Source organism: Pseudoliparis swirei, chromosome 12, assembly GCF_029220125.1.
Source record: "Pseudoliparis swirei isolate HS2019 ecotype Mariana Trench chromosome 12, NWPU_hadal_v1, whole genome shotgun sequence".
Classification (NCBI taxonomy): Eukaryota; Metazoa; Chordata; class Actinopteri; order Perciformes; family Liparidae; genus Pseudoliparis; species Pseudoliparis swirei.
In genome coordinates this window covers 5,978,377-6,001,849 of record NC_079399.1, presented here as the reverse complement: position 1 = coordinate 6,001,849, position 23,473 = coordinate 5,978,377, and the positions used below count along the sequence as shown (strand labels likewise).

General features: G+C 44.1%; 1 protein-coding gene across 5 annotated transcripts; it reads right to left on the bottom strand.

Annotated features, from left to right (window-relative positions):
- Positions 1–2,544: 2,544 nt before the first annotated feature.
- On the bottom strand, positions 2,545–20,494 carry coq8aa (coenzyme Q8A, genome duplicate a). Of its 5 annotated transcripts, none has more exons than XM_056428607.1 (17): positions 20,152–20,494; positions 15,569–15,668; positions 14,877–14,959; positions 14,495–14,772; positions 14,219–14,396; positions 14,070–14,136; positions 10,060–10,134; positions 9,578–9,709; positions 8,775–8,860; positions 8,014–8,154; positions 7,190–7,271; positions 7,013–7,106; positions 5,743–5,884; positions 5,369–5,476; positions 5,223–5,288; positions 4,896–4,982; positions 2,545–4,153 (listed from the first exon to the last, which is right to left on the bottom strand). In XM_056428607.1, exons 2-17 carry the CDS (start codon positions 15,660–15,662, stop codon positions 3,857–3,859), a joined length of 2,010 nt encoding a protein of 669 aa, XP_056284582.1. In that variant the 5' UTR covers positions 15,663–15,668; positions 20,152–20,494; the 3' UTR covers positions 2,545–3,856. The 5 variants fall into 5 exon arrangements, with proteins under 5 accessions (XP_056284582.1, XP_056284584.1, XP_056284579.1 ...); XM_056428609.1 differs by lacking the exon at positions 20,152–20,494 and adding an exon at positions 16,416–16,437; XM_056428604.1 differs by lacking the exon at positions 20,152–20,494 and adding an exon at positions 15,860–15,929.
- Between the last annotated feature and the right edge of the window lie 2,979 nt (positions 20,495–23,473).

Sequence of the window (23,473 nt, the reverse complement as noted above, 5' to 3'; positions counted from 1 at the left end):
CACTCCGCCTCCAGGCCCAACCAGGGTTACCGTAGCGACAAAGAAGAAAAGCTCCCGTTGGACCCACATGACGAGCTGGAGCGCTAACGATTAACCACTAATTGTTTCTCACGTCTCTCAATATTACTTCTTTAATAATTATCTCGGTGATCACATGATGGGGATCAACTCCTCGCCTCCAGAAGATCGACCCTCGACTCGAGTGGTAGTCTCTACTTTTTGTTTTTTTGGAGATATGATTGACTGCTTATTTCTTGTTTTTAATATCATCTGGGCTGTTTTTGCCTTTTGGAAATCCTGGGGAATGGATGTGGTAGAAAGCCTGAAAGAGGCCCCCATAGCACACTTTGGTGTTGCGTTCAATAAAACATGTCTAAAGTGGCACTTTAGGATTGGGACATTTATTGAAGCTTCAGTGCTTCCGAGTTAATGTGGTGAAAATATTGACAAAATTAGTCATCTGGATGACTTTGTAGAGCAAAGAAGAGATCTTTAAATAACAAATAATCCATCCCGGTTCAAAGCGTCCGCACATAGTCACGAGTTCTGAGAAGATGAAATGTTGTGCAGGTCGTAATCGCTTCACCGAGGCCCTCGACACATCACACTTCAACACAGATTCATTTAAATGAATTTATAATGCATATTCTGCAAAACGAGGGAATCAAAATTTAATCCAGCATTGCTTTGAGTTTAAAAGACAAACATTAAACGTAATAAAACTCCCGCCATGCCGGTGGTTGAAGGTATTAAAATAAATTGGAAAAATATGGAATACGGAGCACTTGATGGAAAAATAGAGTAAAGAAAAGAAAAGTAAAGTTACTATTTAGGAAGTAAAGTTTGGCCTGAAAATTTGAGACCAGAAGTACAAAAATATTACGAAACCCAAAAGAGGTCACAATAATTTCAAATGTGATAAAATTGTGTGCAAAGAAAAAAAAAGGAGGAATAAGTCAGAATAAATTCTGACGCGCGCGGTTTCCTCCTGCAGTACCGAGCGTGTCCTCAAAGGCCCCGAGCCGGGCTGAGGGGATGAAACACACCTCACCGGGTTCAAGTCCTTGAGTTTTGTGGCCTCTTTTTATTCCACACTTCAGGTCACATGACATCCTCCAGGTCCAGTGACGTGTTCCACCTGCATCGGCTCGTTTTATTGGGATTATATGCGCGGAGGAGACAAAGATGCAAATCAAACCGAAGAAAACCTCGGTGAGTTACGGAGTGTTGTGAGGAGAGCTCGTCTTTCAGGATTGTGCCCAGACCTCCTCTCACCATGTAAGGACCGCTCACTGACGGGGAGGTGCACAACACCCCATCACTCCTCTCCTACGCTGTAAACACACCCGGCGTGGAGTTGTTTACATCGACGTCAAAACACATTCAGGTCGTGGAGATGAAACGCAGCGGCGACGACGGTTAGAAAAAAACGGCCTTTATGAACCGTTCTAATCATATTCACAGCGGTGGCTTTCAATCCATCTCGGGGTCACGACCTCGTGGTTCAGGCTGTCTGAGACCTGCATGGGAGTCAGACAGGGGGACAGGGGAGGGGGGATCAGTTTTCAGAAGAGGCATTCTGGGGAAAACAGCAGATGGCATTCAACTGGAAATTAATGAAAATGCATGAATCTCTTTGGCTTGTGTTTGAATATTCACCCGTCGCTGGTGAAGAATATACTTCATTAGCGCTGTAGATGAGCCTTCTGTGATTAGCCTGAAGTACAAAGTTCTCTCATCCTCTCGGGAGGCTCGGGTTATTCAGACACAGGACCATCAATATGATATATCGGGAGTGTTGGAGCATCTAATGACCGCTGCTGCTCGGCGCCGTCGCTCCTCTCTCCCTCCTCTGCTCGCAGGATATTGTTTAATAAAGCAGCGATTACACTCTCACCGCCAGCGTCACGCAATTACCTGGCTGGCTTCAGGCTGGGTATATGTTGCGCTTTTTATTGGGCCGATGTCAGCGTCTCAGGAACTGATGGAGCTGCTTTTTAGTTCCGTTAAAACAGCGCCGTGTGGTGGACACCGAGGGGTACTACACCCGACTGAACCGCTGTCAGAGTGTATGGAAAAAAGTGAGAACGTGCAAAAAACGTATCGTAGTTGAAGGAGATTCAGAGGAAAATGTTGTTTGGTGGGTAGTGAGTGTGTGTGTGTGTGTGTGTGTGTGTGGGGGGGGTCTACCTATATGCACTCACCCTTTGTGGGAATGCTGGCCCATATTTACATGTACGTGTATATGTTGTGAATACTTGTGTGTGTGTGTGTGTGTGTGTGTGCTCATTTCCCAGGCTCACTGCCAGTTTCCCTGCTGCTGGTCCCGACATTGCTAAATAAGGAAGTCTCTTTCTCTCTCATCACAACCTCTTAACCTGCTGTGTGGAGTACCCACTGATAAAATCTGGTCGATATTTACATTGAGCTCCTTGTTTATTCAACTAAACCGACGCACTATTTAATGTTTATTTACAGGGTTCGGCAGTGCTTTTAAAATTGATGTCGCTACCGTCACACAGACAAAAAAAGAGCACACGGAGCCACGTGACAAGATCAATTTACTCTTTTCATTCAACATCTCATTATCACAACATTCAGCTCGATTAGGAGACTTCAAACTTCTCCCAGAGTCTTGAAGTGAAGTATAAAGTTGGCACCTTGTTTCTATCTTTCCAGCCACACACCAGAGACCGTGAGCAGAACTGCAGAGTGAAGACGGTTATAATTCATCACCGTCTTCACTCGGCAGAGGAGAGAGGAGGTTTCACAGCCGGGAGACGGAGGACTTCACACCCTGAGGCGAGGAGACCGACTCGAGGAAGCCAGGTGAGCTGCTGCCATAGCGGGAGGAGCTTCTTCCATCGGCACCGGTTGAGGAGCTCAGATTTGATCACATTTATTTCATTTTCTGAAATAGAAGTTTAAGAGATAAATGCTTTGGAGCTAAACACACACACAAAAAGAAGATCCTGAAATAAAGCTCGGAGCTTTTAACATGTTGGTAATCAACTGGAATTCATGATGGACGACGTTTGAAGAAGACACATCTACAGAAGACGCTCGACGCAAACTTGGTAAAATCGCTCTTCAACCCGCCGACCGTTCATCACATATCGATCCGACGAGTCTCCCTAAAAAACTAAAAGTCATGGACAGCAAGAGAAATCTGAACGGTTACACCGATACAGTAAATACACGAGTTTAAAAAGACTACCTTTCTTGTGCTTGAATGCTGACATCAGCATCAGCATCAGCCGCATCCTGACAACGGATTCGGCTCTCATCCCAACGCTCTCATTCATTCTGCTGCCTACAGCTCAAAAAAACCCACCGGTTTACACCTAGAGTTCAGTCCTCATATGACCCCGCCCCCCCCCCCCCCACCTCCACATGACTTTTCTGGCAAACTGGACGGACGCCCCAAAAGCTCAACAAAACACAGCAAAGCAAAAATCGCAAGAATCATCTTGAAAACATCAGCGAACAGATACAATTCAACCGGTTTACAATCGTTTTTTTAACCCTCTCAACTACTACCCGCGAGGCTGTTGGCTCCGCCCCCTTCCATCCATCCACCTCCAGTCATCTCCGTCCTCTCGGGGGGGGGGGGAGGCGCCATATGGCGAGTCCGGTCTCGGAGCGTTGCTGCTCCCTCTCAAACAAAGAAATGATGGCTGTCGTTATTAATAAGTGCGTGTCGAAAGCTCATGGTAGTGGGGCACAAAGAGTGCAGGTAGCATGGCCTCCGCTCTGCAGCTTCACACCACGACCCCCTCGCCTCGCCGCTGGCCCCTCCCCCCGCCAGAATCTGTCCGCCCCAACAAAAAAAAACAGCCCGACAGCCGCGACTGGCTCAGGCCGAGTCAGAGGGCGGCGTGCGGCCCTCCCAGTACTTGTGGTACGCCGTGTAGAACATGTCCTTGCACTGCAGCTGCGCGTCCAGCCGGGCGCAGATGAGGAACGAGCCGCCCATCTTGCGGTGGAGCGAGTACGTCTCCTCAGGCGGCGGCGTCAGCCGGTGTTTGAGCATCACGGGGATGATGTTGTGGATCCTCTGCGTGGTCGACTGGGAGCCGAATTCAAAGTTGTCCGTGGAGGCGAAGGCCTCGCCGAGGATCATCACCGCGTCCACGTGGGCGCTCATCATCGCCTGGAGACACGGAGGGAAATGAGGGCGTCATCTGATTGGCTAGATAGGTCTATGTTAAAAATAATTTAAAAAACGCATTTGCGAATCGAGCCACGGCAGGGGAGTCTCAAAAAGATGTGTAGCGATCCACAAACAAACACAGTGCGAGTTACATTTATATAAATCATCATTTATTTACGTGTGCATTGGAATGTATTTGTTAATCGTTCTGCGGGCGTTTGTAAATCGAATATATTTGTGAATTTTTCCGTGCGCATTTGTGAATCTCTCTCTGTGCATTTGTTGTTGTGTATTTTATTCAGTCAATCATTGCAATACAATACAATATTATTCTATATAATATACAAAACAGGTAGAAGCAAAAAATGCTTATATATTCCTATCCTAAATTATAATAAAATAAATCAAATAATTAATATAAAATAAAGAAAAATAATAAAGAAAAAAAAAGAACATATTTATACATATATATATATATATATATATATCTTTTTTTTATTTTGATATTTTTTAAACCGAAAATTAATTGACCATTCTTATATCCGTTTTAACGTTGTTCCATAATTGGACTCCTACACTAGAAATACATCTTCTTTTAAGCCCCTTTTTAGCCTTTTGTACAGTAAACTTACAAACACCTCTCAAATCATATTTACACTCATGTATTGACAACATGTCTTTGCAATGATTGAGACTGATCCGACCCCGTATACTTCTCTCAAATCAAGAGATATTTAAATACCTTGGACTCATATCCGGTCAGGAACTTCATGTGGATGGATTTCTTCAGGACTCCCTCTCTGTCGCCCTCCACGGCTGAGCGGATGACCTACAATCACAAGCACACAAATCACTTCCTCCTCTTTCCGACAGCTCGCGCATGCAAGTTACTGCAAGTTAAACGGCAGCCGGAGCGCACACACGTCCACTTTGTCTCCACTCGACGCCTCAAAACCTAAACACAAGCAGTCGGGGAGCAACAAAGCGTGTAAACACTGAGTGACTGAAGCTTTCTGTCTATAAAATAGTTCGATTTATTTTTATTTTTAAATGAGGCCGACTGTCTTACCTCTATGTAGAGGTCTGTGAAACTCTTATCGAATCCCCTCGTGGCTCCAAAGTCCAACAGCGCCACCTAGAGACACGATCCAACGATCACTTTCCTTCGCCCTCAAACCCTCAACGGGCGAGTCACCGGCCTGCAGGCGGACTCACCCGGTGCGTCTGCGGGTCGTAGAAGAAGTTGGACCAGTTCGGGTCGGTCTGCATGAACCTGAACTCAAACAGCTCTCGGAGGCACAGCTGCAAGATGTTGTGGCAGATCTGGAGGAGGAAGAAGAAGGGGAAGAAGAAGAAGAAGGCGAATGAGAAGAAGAAGAAGAATGAGAAGAAGAAGAAGAATGAGAAGAAGAAGAGGAAGAAGGGGAATGAGAAGAAGAAGAAGGGGAATGAGAAGAATGAGGAGAAGAAGAAGAAGAATGAGAAGAATGAGAAGAAGATCACTGCTCTGAGGTCCAGTCAAGAGGGTGAATGCAATGGGGGGGGGGGGGAGGAAAAGAGTCCACACACACACACACACACACACACACCTCGTTCTTCAGGTCCTGCGCGAGGCCCTCGGCCTGTTCGAGGGGGAACCCGGGCACCAGCTCCGTGGTCAGGACGTGGCTGCCGCACAGCTCGTCGATCACCTCCGGCACGTAGAAGAAGGGATGGTCCTTCAGGAGCTCCCTGGGTCCGATGGATGAAGAGACACAAAGACATTAACCCAGGTTAAGTAGGAACATGCATATCTATCTATCATCCATCCATCCATCCATCCATCTATCTATCATCCATCTACATTTAGTTGGCATACACAGCTGGCAGTTGCAGGGGTTCCGGCGCCCTTGAACCAAAGACGTGCGTTTGTGTAACGCGAGAAAGAGACGGAGTCTAAACCCGCCTCAGTGACGATGCTTTCAAAGGGTTTTAATCTTTATTACATGTATTCCTGGCATCATGACAAAAACTAACTGGCCTATCTTTGATATTGACATTTCTCTAATCCGTAATGCTGGTATTTTAAGTAGCACAACCAGTATGGCACATTGAAATCGCATCTCACTCCACATTTAACTTTGAAATTGAATATAAATACACGGCGATCAAAACATAACCTTCCGCATTTTCAATGCGAAGGTAACAATGAAATGCATGCCATGAACTGTAAGTTCAACCTTTCAGCTCATGGGCTGAGAGGCGACATGGTCGACACACATTAACTAACGCACAACAATCTGCACCACAAACTCTCCGGTTGTGCGACAGCTGCTGCTGGACTCTGTTTATAGTCGACTATCAAGGTTTTTATCTTGGCAATAACAAATACCCGTTGATAAGGGCGACATACGCTTGACTTATTACCAAGCCCAGTCTCATGTTACCTTCATGTAGGAGGCACGAATTATTTTACATATATATTAGTTTACAGTCTCGGAGATGTTGGGTATAAAAGCTGCCAGTTTTAACCGTGGTTGGTGCTGTCGGGTGGAGGTCATCGGGTCATTAAAATCAAAAAGGTGAATCCTTTGAAGAGACCTGAAAGCCTTTTATTAACTATTTGAACAACGCTGCAATCCAACAGGAGAACTAGTGGCCTATCTTTGATATTGACATTTCTCTAATCCGCATTGCTGGTATTTTAAGTAGCACAACCAGTATGGCACATTGAAATCTCATCTCGCTCCACATTTAACTTTGAAATTGTTATCTTAGGATAATATTTACGTAATAAACTGTAAGTAATCCACTTACCAACTGAACCAGTGGAAACACGAAGGTTAAGGTGGAAAGAGTCGTGGATGCTGCGTGACTCACTTGAATTTCCTCGCACACTTGGCCTCTCGGATGTAGTCGCACTCGAGCGCGAGCTCCTTCCTCATCACGTCTATTAGGTGCTCTGGAAACAGACCTGTGGGGGGGCACGGGGGGCGGATGAGGCGTGACGTCGCGTGTGTGTGTGTGTGTGTGAGAGACGTTTCGTGGAATGCGTACCTTCGGGCAAGGCATTGCTGAGACTCAGCACCGTCATCAGGTTGTTGACGTCGCTGTTGATGCTCTGAGCCACGCCGGGGTACTGGGAACCAAACAGAGAGGGTTCGTTTCACTCGGATTGGATAATACATAATACATATACATAATTTGATGTTCGTGATATAATTTTTTTTTCTAAGTTATCAGTAGTTCACATTTGCCTTTTATTATTATTTTTACTATGTCTCTTTCTTTTTCTTTTTCCTGTTCTGGTTTTTGTTGTTGTTGCTTGTACGACATTTTATGTTTGGATCCATATGTGTGTGTACTGTCTGTGTGCCTGTAGTAGTTGGGAGGGGGGGGTTAAAGGGTTCGGGGCGGGGCCGTCCAACTCCTCATCTCAGAGGAGCCTACAGACCTCGGTCTTTGGACGGTCCTCCATTCGTACATTTTTGTTGTTGTTAATGTCTGTCAATATGTACACGTTATGTATGTACCTATGGAAAATAAATTACTTACTTACTTACTATTAACTGAGGGGACACCGTCTTTTATGCGTTTACATATATTTTTTACATTTTGAATCTCAATTTTAAATTCTGTGAATGAATCTTTGTGGCATGTCTTGACGACGGCTTTCACAGGGATTCATGTGATTCTCCATCGTGAGATTAGAAAGAACACTTTGTGATGTTACCGTCAAATCTGTCATGAATTCTAAAAGCATTTTTATTTTATTTACTTTGAAAACAGACCAGAGATCAGATTCTGTGCGAGATTAACTTTTTTAAATCTCAATAGTGCGAGAATGTAACGTGTGTACACACACACACACACACACACACCTGTATTTTCATGGCCACCTCCCTGCCGTCCTTCATCCTCGCCAGGTGAACTTGGCCGATGGACGCGGCGGCAAACGGACGCTCCTCGAACGACTCCAGCTTGTCTCTCCAGTTTGGACCCAAGTCGCTGTTCAGCGCTTTCTGTGGAGATGGAGGAAGAAGAAGGAGAAGAAGGTGGAGAAGAAGAAGGAGGAAGAGGAGGAGGAGAAGAAGTAGAAGAAGAAGGGGGAGGAGGACAAGAAGAAGAAGAAATGGAATGGGAAGAAGAAGAAGGGGAATGGAATTGGAAGGAAAAAAAAGAAATGGAAGAAAAAGAAGAAGGGGAATGGAATGGGAAGAAAAAGAAGAATGGAATGGGAAGAAGAAGAAGAAATGGAATGGGAAGAAAAAGAAGAAATGGAATTGGAAGAAAAAGAAGAAGAAGAATGCAATGGGAAGAAAAAGAAGAAGACATGGAATGGGAAGATAAAGAAGAAGAAATGGAATGGGAAGAAAAAGAAGAAGAAGAATGGAATGGGAAGAAAAAGAAGAAGAAATGGAATGGGAAGAAAAAGAAGAAGGGGAATGGGAAGAAGAATGAGAAGAAGAAGAAGGGGAATGAGAAGAAGAATGAGAAGAAGGGGAATGAGAAGAATAAGAATGAGAAGAAGAAGAAGGGGAATGAGAAGAAGAATGAGAAGAAGATTGGTTTCCAAGCTCTCTATTTCTAATTACCAGTTAATAAAACACAATGAAAAGAAGGAGGAGGAGACGAGACTCACGGTCATCTGCTTGATGGGCATGAAGTCGGCGCTCTGTCTCACGCGCTCAAAGATCTTGGCGAGTTGCGGGTTGATGAACGCGTCATCTGAGACGCAGAAAACACGACTGAGTTGGACAGAAGTTCACATTTTGAACTTCCACTGGGCCGACGTTGCCCACGCTGCGAGGAATCGGTCATACAAACTATGTTATCGGTTTGAAAACAGCTTCTGACCTCTCAAGGTCGTCACTTGGGATCGGCGGCAAAGACGACAATGGTGGGAAGGACCCGTGCGTCACAGAGGGATCTCCTTCCTCCAGATGCTTGGTGGTCCGACTGAAAGACTCTTCAGTCAGTTTGTGTTTGCTCAGCTACGGGCGACTTTGACTCGGCTGTCAGAGACGGAGGGAAAGCTTTGCCCGTTCTGCAAATAACCAGAGGAAGCTCCGCCCACTGCGGAGCAAACACCGGGCGGCCGACGTCCGGTTCTCTCTCTCTCTCTCTCTCTCTCTTTTTGAACGCTCCTCCACTGAACCGAGTGTGTGGAGTGTTCACTCCACTGCCACAGGAGACAATAAAAGGGTCACTGGCCAATAATCAGGCAGCGGGGAAGACGCCTAACAACCGTAACGACGTGCTCTCCGTCGGCGTGTTTACCGACGCCGAGCGTCCTGCCCGTGACCTTTGACCCACGCGGGCTAAACGACAACACGACAAACCCGTCTTCAGATCACACGACGACTCGTTCTCAGCCGCCGCGCCCTGCAGGGTGGGCGTCCGCGTGCAGCAGCGTAGGAAACACACACACACACACACACACACCTTGAATGCTGAGCATCTGTCCCAGCTTCAACGCGGCGCCCCGGACTTTACACAAGGTTCTGACGATGCGCTCGGCGTTGGCCTCGGACAGGAAGGGGCTGGAGTCCAGGATGCCTTTCTTATCATCGCCGGCTGTAGCACAACACAGAGGGGAGGGGGGGGGGGGGTCAGGTCTAAAGGAAAACTGTGGAGATTTGTATTACTTGTTATTTACTGTAAATATGGAGTTTTGGTTTTGTGTGCAGGCGATTGATCGATGGTTTATGTACAATATGCATGTGTTTGTAGCCACACACACACACACACACACACGCGTAACAATCGCACAATAAACACCTATAAATAAATAACTCTGAGATTTTAGGGCATTTAAATACCGTGTCCAGTACAAAGCAGCGCACCAGTGTGGAAACAAGAGGTGTTGCAACACTTGGTACCGGGTGAGCCAGCGTGGGGCATGTTAGTGGGTTTGTTAGTGGTACCTGCTGTACCATTGGGTCTCAAGGTCTTCTTAGCTAATTCTGCCAGCGCTCCAATCCCCAAACCTACAGCGAGACCTGGTGGGAGACATCAGACGGGTCGGCGACACAATGGGAAACAAACAGATGGATCTTAAAGAGACATTGAAGGGTTAGAGGTCACGAGGCGGCGCTGTGAAAAACATCCTTTTCAGTGAGCCCTGAACCCTTCAGAATATTCCAGTGTTCTGGTCGTTGCCTCTGAGGAATGTCGTCATCATCAAAATAACACGTGGAGCACACGAGACAATCAAAACCACGAGGGACGGAGCAGCTGCACTCAGAGCGCATGGTAATCTAACTATCAACAATTAGGCTCTGAAAATACATAATCCTCTGAAAAGGTTAGAGGGGGGGAGGGGCGGGTGTAATTCTAGCAGATGATGAATAAGGGAGAGCCGGCGAGTCAGGGCGGGGCTGTTTGTGAGCCAGTTCCTCTCTGCACCGTACATAACTCAGCGTTACATAATAATTACACAGTCCGTCACAGCGGCGCGACTAACAAGCATTACGAGAGATTTAGAAAAGCAGCTTTCCAAAAACAATATTTACAAAGTGCTTAACCCTTGTGTTGCCTTAGGGTCATTTTGACCCGAATCAATATTACACCCTCCCCCCGCCTTTGGGTCATTTTGACCCGATTCAATGTTTCACCCTCCTGTTACCTTTATATTTACTAACATATTTTACCCTTTGGGTTCAATTTGACGCCAGCAATTAAAACCTCCAGAAAATTATTAGAATTAATATTGTTTTCCAAGTTTAAGTGTGAGGCACTTTATGTTTGTCTGTTGACTACCGAAAGAACACCGACATTAAACATTGAATGGGGTCAAATTAAACCTAAGGCGGGGGGAGGGTGTAATATTGATTCGGGTCAAAATGACCCTAAGGCAACACAAGGGTTAACACACAATGAAAACACCAAAGCAACAAAAAAGGTCACACTTTTTAAAAATTATGGAGAGACATTAAAACGGTACAAAGCTTTACAGAAAAGCGTGTTTTTAAAGAAGGGATTTACGTGAGGCTCTCGGGCTGCGTTCCAGCTCCCGAGGAGCTTCTTTAAGGAGTCGACAACGTCACGATCTCTTTGTGCGTTTAAACAAACAATCTGAAAAATCTATTCATAATCTGACTGTTAATCTGTGCAGAGATTGTGGCCTCGACGTTTAGCGACAGCATGTTGAACAAGCTGCAGAGGATTTCTGTTCCTTCATTTGATATAATATTCTGTATATTCCCGTTTCATCACAAACCTCAGCAAAACCCTTCAAACACGGCAACAGACGGATTTTTTTCCATTTCTCGGGAGTTACTCCTGATCCGATGTGAGGTCAAAGGTCAGGGATGTCGTACGTGTACAGATTGTAAAGCCCTCTTTTTAAAATAAACTGAATATATATATAAATGCCGCTCGTCTCTTAACCCTCCTGTCGCCTTCGGGTCAATTTGACCTGATTCAATGTTTAATGTCGGTGTTCTTTCGGGAGTCAACAAACAAACATAAAGTACCTCACACTTAAACTTGGAAAACAATATTAATTCTAATAATTTTCTGGAGATTTTAATAGCTGGGGTCATATTGACCTCAAGGGTAAAATATGTTAGTAAATATAAAGGTAACAGGAGGGTTAAACATTGAATCGGTCATATTGACCCGAAGGCGACAGGAGGGTTAACTAAACTGCCTAAAACCTTCATTCATTATCTTGTACAACTTTGTCAACAAGTACTCCAGGCGAGTGAAGGACAGACGGAGGCCCAACACCCTTCACCTCCCCCCCCCCCCACCCACATGTTACCAGTGTCAACAAGCCGAGCCGCCGCCTCCACACTACGCCCGGGGGTCTCAATGTTACGGCCTTCGAGCAAATTGATTATCACTGGAATAATAGAAAGGACTTTGAGACGAGGAGACTCGCATCTCTGTACTGGACATATACATTAAATAACTAGAACGGGCACTCGGTAGAGCGCATACCTTCTCATATCACAAGATTGGGCATTGGATTATGAACATTTTGGCATTAGTTGCATGCCAATTGGATAAATATTGACCGTGCTATGGTAAAAAGAAGATTTTGACCTTTTCATGACCTTGACCTTGACCTTTCACACGATTGATCCCAAAATCTAATCAAATGGTCCCCAGATAATAACCAATCATCCCACCAGATTTCATGCGATTCGGTTTAATACTTTTTGAGTTATGCGAGGAACACGCATACAAATAAATAAATAAATACACGGCGATCAAAACATAACCTTCCGCATTTTCAATGCGAAGGTAACAATGAAATGCATGCCATGAACTGTAAGTTCAACCTTTCAGCTCATGGGCTGAGAGGCGACATGGTCGACACACATTAACAAACGCACAACAATCTGCACCACAAACTCTCAGGTTGTGCGACAGCTGCTGCTGGACTCTGTTTATTGTCGACTATCAAGGTTTTTATCTTGGCAATAACAAATACCCGTTGATAAGGGCGATATACGCTTGACTTATTACCAAGCCCAGTCTCATGTTACCTTCATGTAGGAGGCACGAATTATTTTACATATATATTAGTTTACAGTATTGGAGATGTTGGGTATAAAAGCTGCCAGTTTTAACCGTGGTTGGCGCTCTCGGGTGGAGGTCATCGGGTCATTAAAATCAAAAAGGTGAATCCTTTGAAGAGACCTGAAAGCCTTTTATTAACTATTTGAACAACACTGCAATCCAACAGGAGAAATAGTTAACTAAGAGATGCACCCCCCATCCCCTCCCCCCCTCCCTTCTTCCTAATTACCTTCGCATTGAAAATGCGGAAGGTAATGTTTTGATCGCCGTGTATTTATTTATTTATTTGTATGCGTGTTATTCGCATAACAAAAAAAGTTTTAAACCGAATCGCATGAAATTTGGTGGGATTGGTTATTATCCGGGGACCATTTGATTAGATTTTGGGATCGATCGGGTCAAAGTCATGGATAAGTCAAAATCTTCTTTTTACCATAGCGCGGTCAATTTGTATCCAATTGGCATGCAACTAATACCAACATGTTCATAATTCAATGCCCAATCTTGTGATATGCGAAGGTATGCGCTCTACCGAGTGCCCGTTCTAGTTGTGTTTGTATGTATTATGTATGCATGTTTCCACGTCTCAATTCATACTATATTTAAATGTACCTTAAGTTGCTGTTATCGTGGTTGTTTGTTGATTTGAAATCTTTGTGTATAGTGACGGTGTGTCACCGTTACACAACCTCCAAACGACAGAATGTAAAGTTCTGTATACCCAACTTCTTGGAGGTGGTATTATTCTTCATTCCTGTGTTTGCAAAATCAATAAAAAAAAGATTTGAAATAAAATCAAAAAGGTGCACGCGTCTTAAAGCTCCCCGTACTCTGAGGTCCTGCACGTTGCATTGCATCTCATTTCCTGTTTTAACTCCGTGCTGACCGTGCTGCTGACACTACACCGACGGCCCGGGGGCCAGTGGGCCCGGCTCGGCCGGTTACAGTTGGACTAGATTACGGGGACGGGTTTCCAGGACTTCGCCGAGAAATGAAAGTCACATTACGAGCGCAAAAATAGCAAGAAAAGAAATGCTCGTTATTAAACTAACCAGAGAGAAGAAGCCACATAATATTAATAAATATACAGCGTGCAAAACACGGGAGGTCTCGGCACACTGAAAACATCACTAGCAAACTTTCAGGGGTCTCTAAAATCTTAAAAGACATTTATTTGTCACTTACAACGGTCACTAATGTATTTTTTTAATCTTGGACTTTAAGCTGCCTACTGGGTATTTCGCACCCTGCAAATATTACTTTAGGGATAAGTCTCATAAAGACTGTTCTAATAACTTCTAAATAATACGTGACCGACTGCACGGACTCAACTGTGTGTCTCCACGGGGAGAAAGGGCCACATTTACAGACGTGCACAAAGTAACAAAGAGGGGGGGTACTGTACCTCCAAAGTTGGCCAGTCTGCTGAGCCGACTCACCGGCACTTTCCTCTCTCTGGCTCTGTCGCTCAACTAAAGAAGAAAGACCAGTAAAGACCAGTAAAGACCCATAAATACCCAGTAAAGACCCTTATCTGTTCACATCAACACCTACCATCTGTTTGTGTGACTTGATCTCGACCTTCTTGCCCTGCCGAGCCTTCTCGATGTCTTCGGCGGTGAGCCCCCCCACCGTGGTCGGGTCCTGGTGGTAGCTCCTGAGCTGACCGACTTGATGCCGACAGTACAGCTGTCCCCACAGATGCCTGTTCAGGCTGCGGTTGTAGAAGTGTCTGGCACACACACACACACACAAAAAGGAGGTAATTTACCGCTATTCTCCAAACAGCTGCACAAGGCGCGTGCACGCCCCGGAGTTGCCGGTTCATACCGGGCATCTTGGTGGTGAGCCCTGGCGTGTCCACTGAACTGCCTGCTGGGGTCTCTGTAGCCCTCAAACAGCGCCCGTTTGCCGCCGCCGTCGTGGCTCGCCGCCGCCGCCGCTGCTCCTGCACGGGCCGCAAAGTCCTCACCGCTTCCCGCTTGATCCCCCGCAAAGTCCACGCCGTCCTCCCTGAACTCCGAGGCTGCGAACGCTCCGTCGTCCTCGGGGAAGTCGTAGTCGGACTCGGACGAAGACGTCGGCTGCTGCTGCTGGCCGGTCAGCCCCTGGACCGACGCACACGCGAAGATGAACATTAAGACACATTTGGAATATTCTCTTGACGTTAAAAAACTGTTCTTTGCCCGGTAGTTTTGACTCATGCACACACCTGCACCATCATCATCGCGGCAGAGAGGCCTTGCTCAGCAGCCGATTGGACGCTTTGGATGGCGGCGCCGACTACCGGGAGCCCTGAGTGACAATCAACAAAACAAATGTGTTATTAGCTCTATGGTACACAATAAACTACGCATACAGAGAAAATATCAACGTCAATGCCCATAATAAGCCGGCTAAAAAACTGAAAATGTCTTTTGTGGATTTCAGACAGATTTAGGAACTAAACATGCGGGGAACCGGAAAAAAAAAATTACAAAAAAGAACAATATGCTCAGTAGGCCTTTAAGTCGTGCCATAAATTATGCCGTTTGTTTCATTTTTAGAATATAATTCCAAAATATTTATTCAGTAAAATATTATTTCATGTGTGCGTGGAACATTTGGTGTTAGTGGCGTACATGAGATGTAGAGCGGTGTCACGCTAAATACAATGTAGAAACTGAAACTTTCATGTGTTGCCAATTTTTTTAATTTTTATTGACAAATATAATATGTTTTTATCATGGCACAATTAAAACCTGATCAAACATATTTGACTCGTTGACTACGATGCATATCGGGTTTTTCAAATCATGGGACGCCAGCAGGGAAGGGGCTTTGCGTCTCGACTCTAGGTATATAAAAGTGAGTTGGTAAATAGAAAGAAGCTCCATTACGACCAATCAGGTGTGTTGAACTCACCGGCTCCGCTGCGCAGGCCGCTGCCCTGAGTCTCCACGACCGCCTGGCTCAACTTGGCCAGTCCTCGCATCAGTGACATCATATCACCGGCCATGATGGACTACAGAGAAGAGGGCCGGAGAATAAGAGAACGAAAGACAAATATCACCGTTAGTCACGCCACGTCTCTTTTTTCCGAACAGCCTGGAAGCGTGGAGAAGTGCGTGCTGCAGAGTGAAGACGACAATCGGGTCACACATAAAAATTTTAAAAAGGTGTGACAACAGGTTGTCAGCACGGACTGAGACGTACAGGTGGACCAGAAGCCGTGAAGCCCTCCGACAACCATGAAGCTGCCAAACATTCACAGCTGTCACATCTTGAGGTGACCATGACTTTAGTCTATAAATACTCAGGACACCCCCCCCCCCCCCTCCACACACACACACACACACACACACAAAAGGAAACTGGGCATGCATGTGCCCTGTGCAGATATGTGCATGAGGTTCAGGTCTGGCTGTGTCACTGGAAACTAGGAGGAAGGAGGAAGGAGGGAGGAGGGAGGAGGAAGGAGGAAGGAGGGAGGAGGGCTGCTGGCTGCACCAGCCATGTCTGTGTATGAGTAAATGTGGGCGCACGTTTTGTCCGTGCACACATTTTCCCGTCACTTTTTTTTTTTTACCACTCCAAGTTTCTCTCGGCACCTGTGAGATTGTTTTCTGTTGTTTTATCTCAAAGTATTCATATCCCTTTCCAAACTATCAATCCGGCGTCTCGTTTGTGCTGAAACCGCGATAACGAACATGTTGAACGCATCTCACGGTGCGTTCAGGACACAGGTCAAAGTTCGGTTCACTTCGCTCACCTCTCCGTCTTCTTATCTAAACGGCGCTCCGACTGCAGTATTCCCGAGTGTAGTTCAGGTGGTGTTTTTCGTTGTGTGTGTGTTGCGGGTGTGACGACGTGCTGCAACACGGCTCAGCTGGGAGTCGGGCCAATGGAAAAAGCCTCTGCTGAAAGGTGTGTGTGTGTGTGTGTGTGTGTGTGTGACACACCAAGACAGAAAGTGGGCCATCCATCTTGCTGCTGTGTTTTCAGACGCTAGACTGAAGAAAACACAGATTTAGTATCTTATTCTAATTATTGTCTGATAGCGTTTTTCTTTTCCTTTGGACGATAATTAACAGAAACGCATCTCAGACTTCCTCTGCAGCTTCGTGAAATACCTTTTGGCTCCCTGGAAAAAGTTTGCGGCTCAAAAGCAAACCGCAACTTGAGAAAGTATAAACCTGCAAATTAGAAGGAAACCCCAAAGAATACTCTCGTATAAATCATTTAATACGGTCGAAGTTGCTCGTCATTCTCTCTTCAACATCCACAGGCCACTTCAATAATGTGCAAAGTTTAGTTTTCTTCTGGATTAACCCTGTCTGGTTATCTCTGGTTTCTAACGTTAATGTTCGCCACTCCGAGGACAGAGGCACAAAGGAACTGCAGTGTATTCTGGGTAACTACGGACTGACTCAGCGACGGAGCTCGAACACAATGAGGGCCGAGCTCTGGACAGAAGCGACTCTAAGGGGCTTAAACTTTGGAGGCGCCGTTCTCCTCTGCTCAGCGGCTACGTGCCCTCAGCGCCGGTCATGCCAAAGAACTAAATATCTCACAGATGACGGACGGCGATTTCATCGGGCGACGACGGACTAAGTGCATTGTACAAATAAACGATGTCCTGTGCCAACTTTTCTCCAGGACATCGTTGTCCTCGACAATAAAAGGACCGTCTTCGGACCCGGAGAAGAACAAATAGGAGCCCAATTTTGCAAATAAACCGACTTCAGAAGACTGAATAGAAGCAGATCTACTGCAGGTTACTGCATGTTTTAAATAACAAGGAAATGTGATGAAAAGTCTTTGTACGATTATCACGGCACTATGCTGAGACAGCGCAACAATGCAGCGAGATCCTGCACAATCTTCTCATTGGCTGGGATTTAAGGAATGAAATCGGTTAAAAGGAGCCCGTTGGTAACGGGATTAGTAACCTTGTTTTTATGTCGATGTTCTGTTTTAATGTCGTTTCTATCTTTCATGCTTTTATCTTTTATCCTGTATTATTTTATTGTAAAGGTGACCTTGGGTGACTTGAAAGGCGGCTCCAAATAATATGTATTATTATTATTGAGAAATTAGCAAGAATATGCTAAATATTGTTGAAGAAGATTACCAACCCGCCTTTAACACAAAGCAGCAACACGGAGCTGCTGAATGAAAATGTGCACGGCAAATATTTCATCTTACATACTTTAAAAATACATACTTTTGTGCGTTTCTGCAGGATTCAGAGCCGTGAACACTGTCGAAATAAATTAACAGGTTATTGCAACAATGAAAGCCGATTGAGCAACTTCCCATCTGGGAACGTGCGTGTGTTGCCACAGTGCGAGTTTTCAAGCTGCTTTTCTTTCCTCTGCATTAGAATAACAAGTCAACTAAAAGTAAAAGGGGCATATGATTGTTTTATAAGCTGAATAAAAACGAGGGAGGACGAAAAAAAAAGGTCAGGTGTGATGGCGAGAGGTCACTACAAGGTACTTGTGTGGCCCGGCCTGTCATTACACGTGGAATTGAATGGCACACACACACACACACATCTCAGTTGTTGTCTGGTCTCCTCGGCCTGGTTGACTCACTGCTATGAAAATAGCCCGGCATCGCGGCAGCATGCGTCTATATCTGAACGCCGTCCACCTCGCCGCTTACTGCCCGCTGCCCTTCACCGCTGATCCTGAGCCAAGCGTGGGGAATGTTTACCACAGACTCCGCCACCACTGACAGGAGGGGGGGGGGGACGGACGGACGTGAGGAAAACCATGTTTTCCTGCAAGACCCACAATACAGAGGGTAGTTCCCAGTGATTTAGCAATTAACCCTTGTGTTGCCTTCGGGTCATTTTGACCCGATTCAATATTACACCCTCCTGTCGCCTTCGGGTCAATTTGACCCGATTCAATGTTTAATGTCGGTGTTCTTTCGGGAGTCAACAAACAAACATAAAGTACCTCACACTTAAACTTGGAAAACAATATTAATTCTAATAATTTTCTGGAGATTTTAATAGCTGGGGTCATATTGACCTCAAGGGTAAAATATGTTAGTAAATATAAAGGTAACAGGAGGGTTAAACATTGAATCGGGTCAAATTGACCCGAAGGCAACACAAGGGTTAAGTGTCAGCTATTAAATGAATGGCTCACTGTTTTTGATAAATCGATCACTCAGTTTCAGCCATTTCTTGATTTAGTCGAGTAAATTACTTATTTATTCATAGGAATGCTTAGAATAGAATAATGTGGTATTGTACCGGCTTTGGCCACAACAGAGCGGCAATTATCCGCTAATTGTTTGATCCATCCTGGATTTAAAAAAAAGTGTTGTAACACTATTTGAGTACAAAACATTTTTTTTAATCCAATGACAATACCTCCGAGGAAATTCTACACGGTTTTGTTGACTAATTTCTGATTAAATTGAAATCGACAGACACTAAAACACACAAAAGTACCTTCAAATCTCCTGTTTACCAGAGATGACCTCATCAAGTCATGACAAACTACTTCTCGACTCAAGGAATATTAGAGGGCATAACATAAACACACCTTTGTGATAAGGATCCCACTGGGCAGCCACGACTAAAACAATAAACCCGTCGGTGACCTTTGATGCATAAAAACTATCTCAGGAGGAAACGACCTCGGACACTCTGCGGTGTCTTTGGCGTTTCTGTGATGCAACTTCTTGGCTGTCAAATTAAACCTTGACTATTACTTCTGTGCTATCAGAGGGCAAAGGAGTCAGACTCTGGTATCACAGGTATCACATTACAGCCTCACATTGATTAAAGTACTACATGCACACACACACATGCAGTATACATGTACTGTATAAGAGGTAGCTCACATTAATAATAGTAATAATATAAATATGTAATGTATCAGAGTTGATCTTATTTCCTCCATATGAGAGGCAGATTTGACTCACACACACTTAAAGTGCACTACTCTTCAGGTTTCTTTAGTTCTTGAAACAAACAATGTTGAAGATGGATTTTAAATTAAATTAAAAGTAGCCTACCGAGTTAAATCCAAGTGTCCTTGCAAGTGGCCTCGCTGGGCATATGTTAGTAAGCCTCTTAACTCACGTGCAGCGAGGCGGATTAACTTTAAACCAACTAACGTGGAGCAAATCTGTGATTATTAACTTCCTCGTGGGCGTGTAGCCACGAGACGCTGCCATAACTAAAGGAAAAGGAAAAGAAAAACGTGCCACGCCGGGAACTTCTTGAAGATGAAAATAAAAGAAAAAAGAGAGAGAGAGCATGTTTAATAGATATATTTTTTCAGTAACGGACCCGGAATAAAAACACGTCGGTAAAGTTTGCAAGAGTGACTGCGCAGTGACCGCGGGCACGCGCAGCGGGGGATTTGTTGAACCAGCTGGAGGTCGAAGCTGTAAACGGGACCAACCGGGGAAATATAATAATAATCATAATAATAATTTTTAAAAAGAGCATATGTTTCATATATATAGCGGACACTCACCAGTAGCTGTTGTCTCCGCTTGTTTCTCTTGTTACTCTACGAGGTCGGTGGCGCGCGTGAGTCCAACTACCCTCCCGCCCCCCCTTCATTAGCATAAACGGTCGAGGGGGTCTTTTTGTTTTGCAGGTGTCTGGTCGCCCTCCTCCTGTTGTTGTGGTTTAATCCAGTATGTCTCCACCACGAGGTCAACATTTATTTACCAACCAGAAACCAGAGCCGTGCTGTTAACGCAACCCGCGCCTACTCCACATGGACGCGCGCACTTTGCTTCAGCACACAGTACTCTCTTGTTCAGACAAATAATACACAGCATCAATACATGTACATGCATTGTAATGATAAAGCTCTGGTGTTTCAGATGTGCGTGTAATAATCAGCCCTTATCTAAAAAAAAAAAGGCCATAAGACAGTAACTATTTATCGAGCTGCCTCGCTCAACTTTATCTTTACACGGCTCTGGTCCGTCAAACCGCCCTCGTGTCACGCTCTGCTCTCATTGGTCCCCGCGGTCTGTTGACAGGAGGTGGGGGCTGACACGCGGCTTCTCATTGGTTTATCGCGCGAGAAAAACAAGGCGTACATTTGTGCAGTGTAACCAAACCCCGAAATGTATTATTGAGAATAAATTCTGGTTTTACAAGGGACACACAGCCAATGAGCAGACACGTTTACACACGAGCACCACGCACGTGCAGGTCGTGAAAACAATAGTATACCTCTTTGAAATGGGCCCATGCTGCCCTCTGGGGACATAACCCCAACGCTGCCCTGTTTGATTGTTATTGCTAATTAAATTATGAAAGAAATGTCTGATTTAACAATTACCTTGAAAACAATCAACCATTACTTTACTTTAAAATGAGGCAGTTATAACAATAACTGGGATCAAATGTGCACATACAGAAACAACTGCAATAGATAATTTCACTTCAAAAAGCCATTTTTTTTCCAGAAAAGAAACATTGTGGTAACACTATTACTCCCATGTATATAATGCATTATAGACATACCTGTAATGCATTGATCTCTTCTTACAGTTAGAACTTAATAATAATCCCTTAAAAATATTCATCATGTTTTTTTAACAAAAAGGCTTTTAAAGGATTTTATATTTACATATTATTTATAATATTTCATTTCGGGTAAGCCTTTTTGCAAGAATCATAGTGTATTATAATTCATATAGTAATACGATATAAAGTATATAATACTGTGAATATGTGGTAATTGTTTGCGTTATATCATATAAAAGATATCATTAAATCTACGCAAGAACGAAAAAAAACATTGCAAAATTATTCGTTACAACACGTAAAGCAAACAATCGCCACTTAGAGTAACTTATAATCATAATATAATGCATCATAACAGTGATTATAATGCATTCAAAAAAATATAATGCAACACGGAATTATAATACCCTATGATCCTTGCGAAAAAAGTCTGAAAGACGAGTAAATCATAAAAAAACATGACCATATAAGTTATATAGAGCATCATAATGTGTTATAATTATTAATATAAAGCATTATTAATATGTATCTGTGCTCATAACTATGAATACACTATGATATAAGCAGACCATAGTGTACTATAAGTATATGGTACATGGACGTCATAATACCTGTTTAACAAATGTCTTCTGAAATCCTCTTAATGCAAATTTGGGTTCTGACTTTTTTATTTTTTTCTGCGATCATCCGTCTGCAGTGACATTAAAGTGGCAGCAGGGTGCACCACAGATCTACACTACGCTGTTTATATTTTCCTAAAGGAGGATATCATTTTTTCCCCAGATTAAATGAGCTCAGTATTCCTCCTCAGTGAATACATGTCCGTCAAACTGCCTGCAGAGTGGAAATAGTCAAATGTGGCTCTACAACAACTGTTTTTTCTCTCCACATAAGGTAATGAAGAGTGAACCCACGCTGGAAGGCTCAAGGATACTAAACACTTTCATCATGTGGGGATTTTCCAAACGCAAAGAGTATTGTGTGGAACATTTTAGTCATATAACATCTCTGAGAAATGATCCCTTCAAACTAAAGTGCACAAACGGAACAATGAGTAAGAAAATGTTCAACAATTACTGAATAATTCACCTTCCACTCTATAACTAATTTAAAAAATCTCCCCTGATTCACGACCTCTGGTCTCCTGAACCTTTTCTTTCTGCTCCGGATGCCGCTGCTTGTTGTGGACGGGTGGGATTTGGAAGGCAAACGACCTTCATGCAAACGCACCTCATCGACGTGGCCGTGAAGCAGCAGCAGTGTGGTTCCCTGTGGGTTTCCTCCGGTCAGGCCCACAGGGTGTGTCCTCATGGGAGGAAATACTCTGGGCCTTTGAGCCATTTCCGACCTCCGACCTCGACGATGCCAGAACTTCATGGAAGTCACACTGTTGAGTTTTTTTCATCAAATACACACTTTTTTAAAGGAACAATCCAAATAAATACATAAACCACAACAATGTTCTCTGTATTTTACTTGTGATTTTGTATGTATTTTATTCTATTTAATGTGTTGTACTATCTGGACCTTAAGTTTGAAATAAAAGTTTGATTGAATATGTCAACTACTAGCAAACAACCCTATATAAGTGCACATTAGGGAGCATAAGCAATAGCTAAGACGGTGGGACTTAGAGGAATAGTTTTACATTTAGGGAAATGTGCTACAAGGTTAACAATCATTCTACAGCAGCTGGTTAGCTTAGCATAAATTCTTGAAACAGCTAGCCTCTCGAAGCAGAGGTATTGAAATCTGCCGACCCCAAACCCCTGAAGTTCACTCATTCACACGTTATATCCTGAAAGTTTAATCAAGAAACGTCATGTCTTTATGCTAAGCTAACAAGGTTCAATCATTTTGTCTAATGAAACAAAACATACTGTACATATTTCTCAAAATACGACACAATGCCGTCCATTATACCGAAACTTGTGTGATTTGTATAATTTTAGCTCCACATAATTATCAGGTAACTGTGGAGGAAACATGGCAATCATTGAAAATCTGTAAAATCCAACTCAGCTGTACAACAATGGAAATGTAATACTAAGCTTAATGCTAAGCTAAGTTAAACCAGCTGCTTCATATTCAGCGTAGAGGCACGAGAGAAGTGTCACAATCGTCTTGTTTAATGCGAAAGAAGCTAACGAGCAATAACAAAATGTTGAACTGCCCCTTTAAGAAGGCACTGCGTGGAGTTATAATCTCTTTCTGCGGCGACTGTCACTGCAAAAATCAACAAAATAAATTCAAAATGGTGCTTTAAAAACAGAGATGCATTTTAAATATATGGTAGACTGAACTCTACA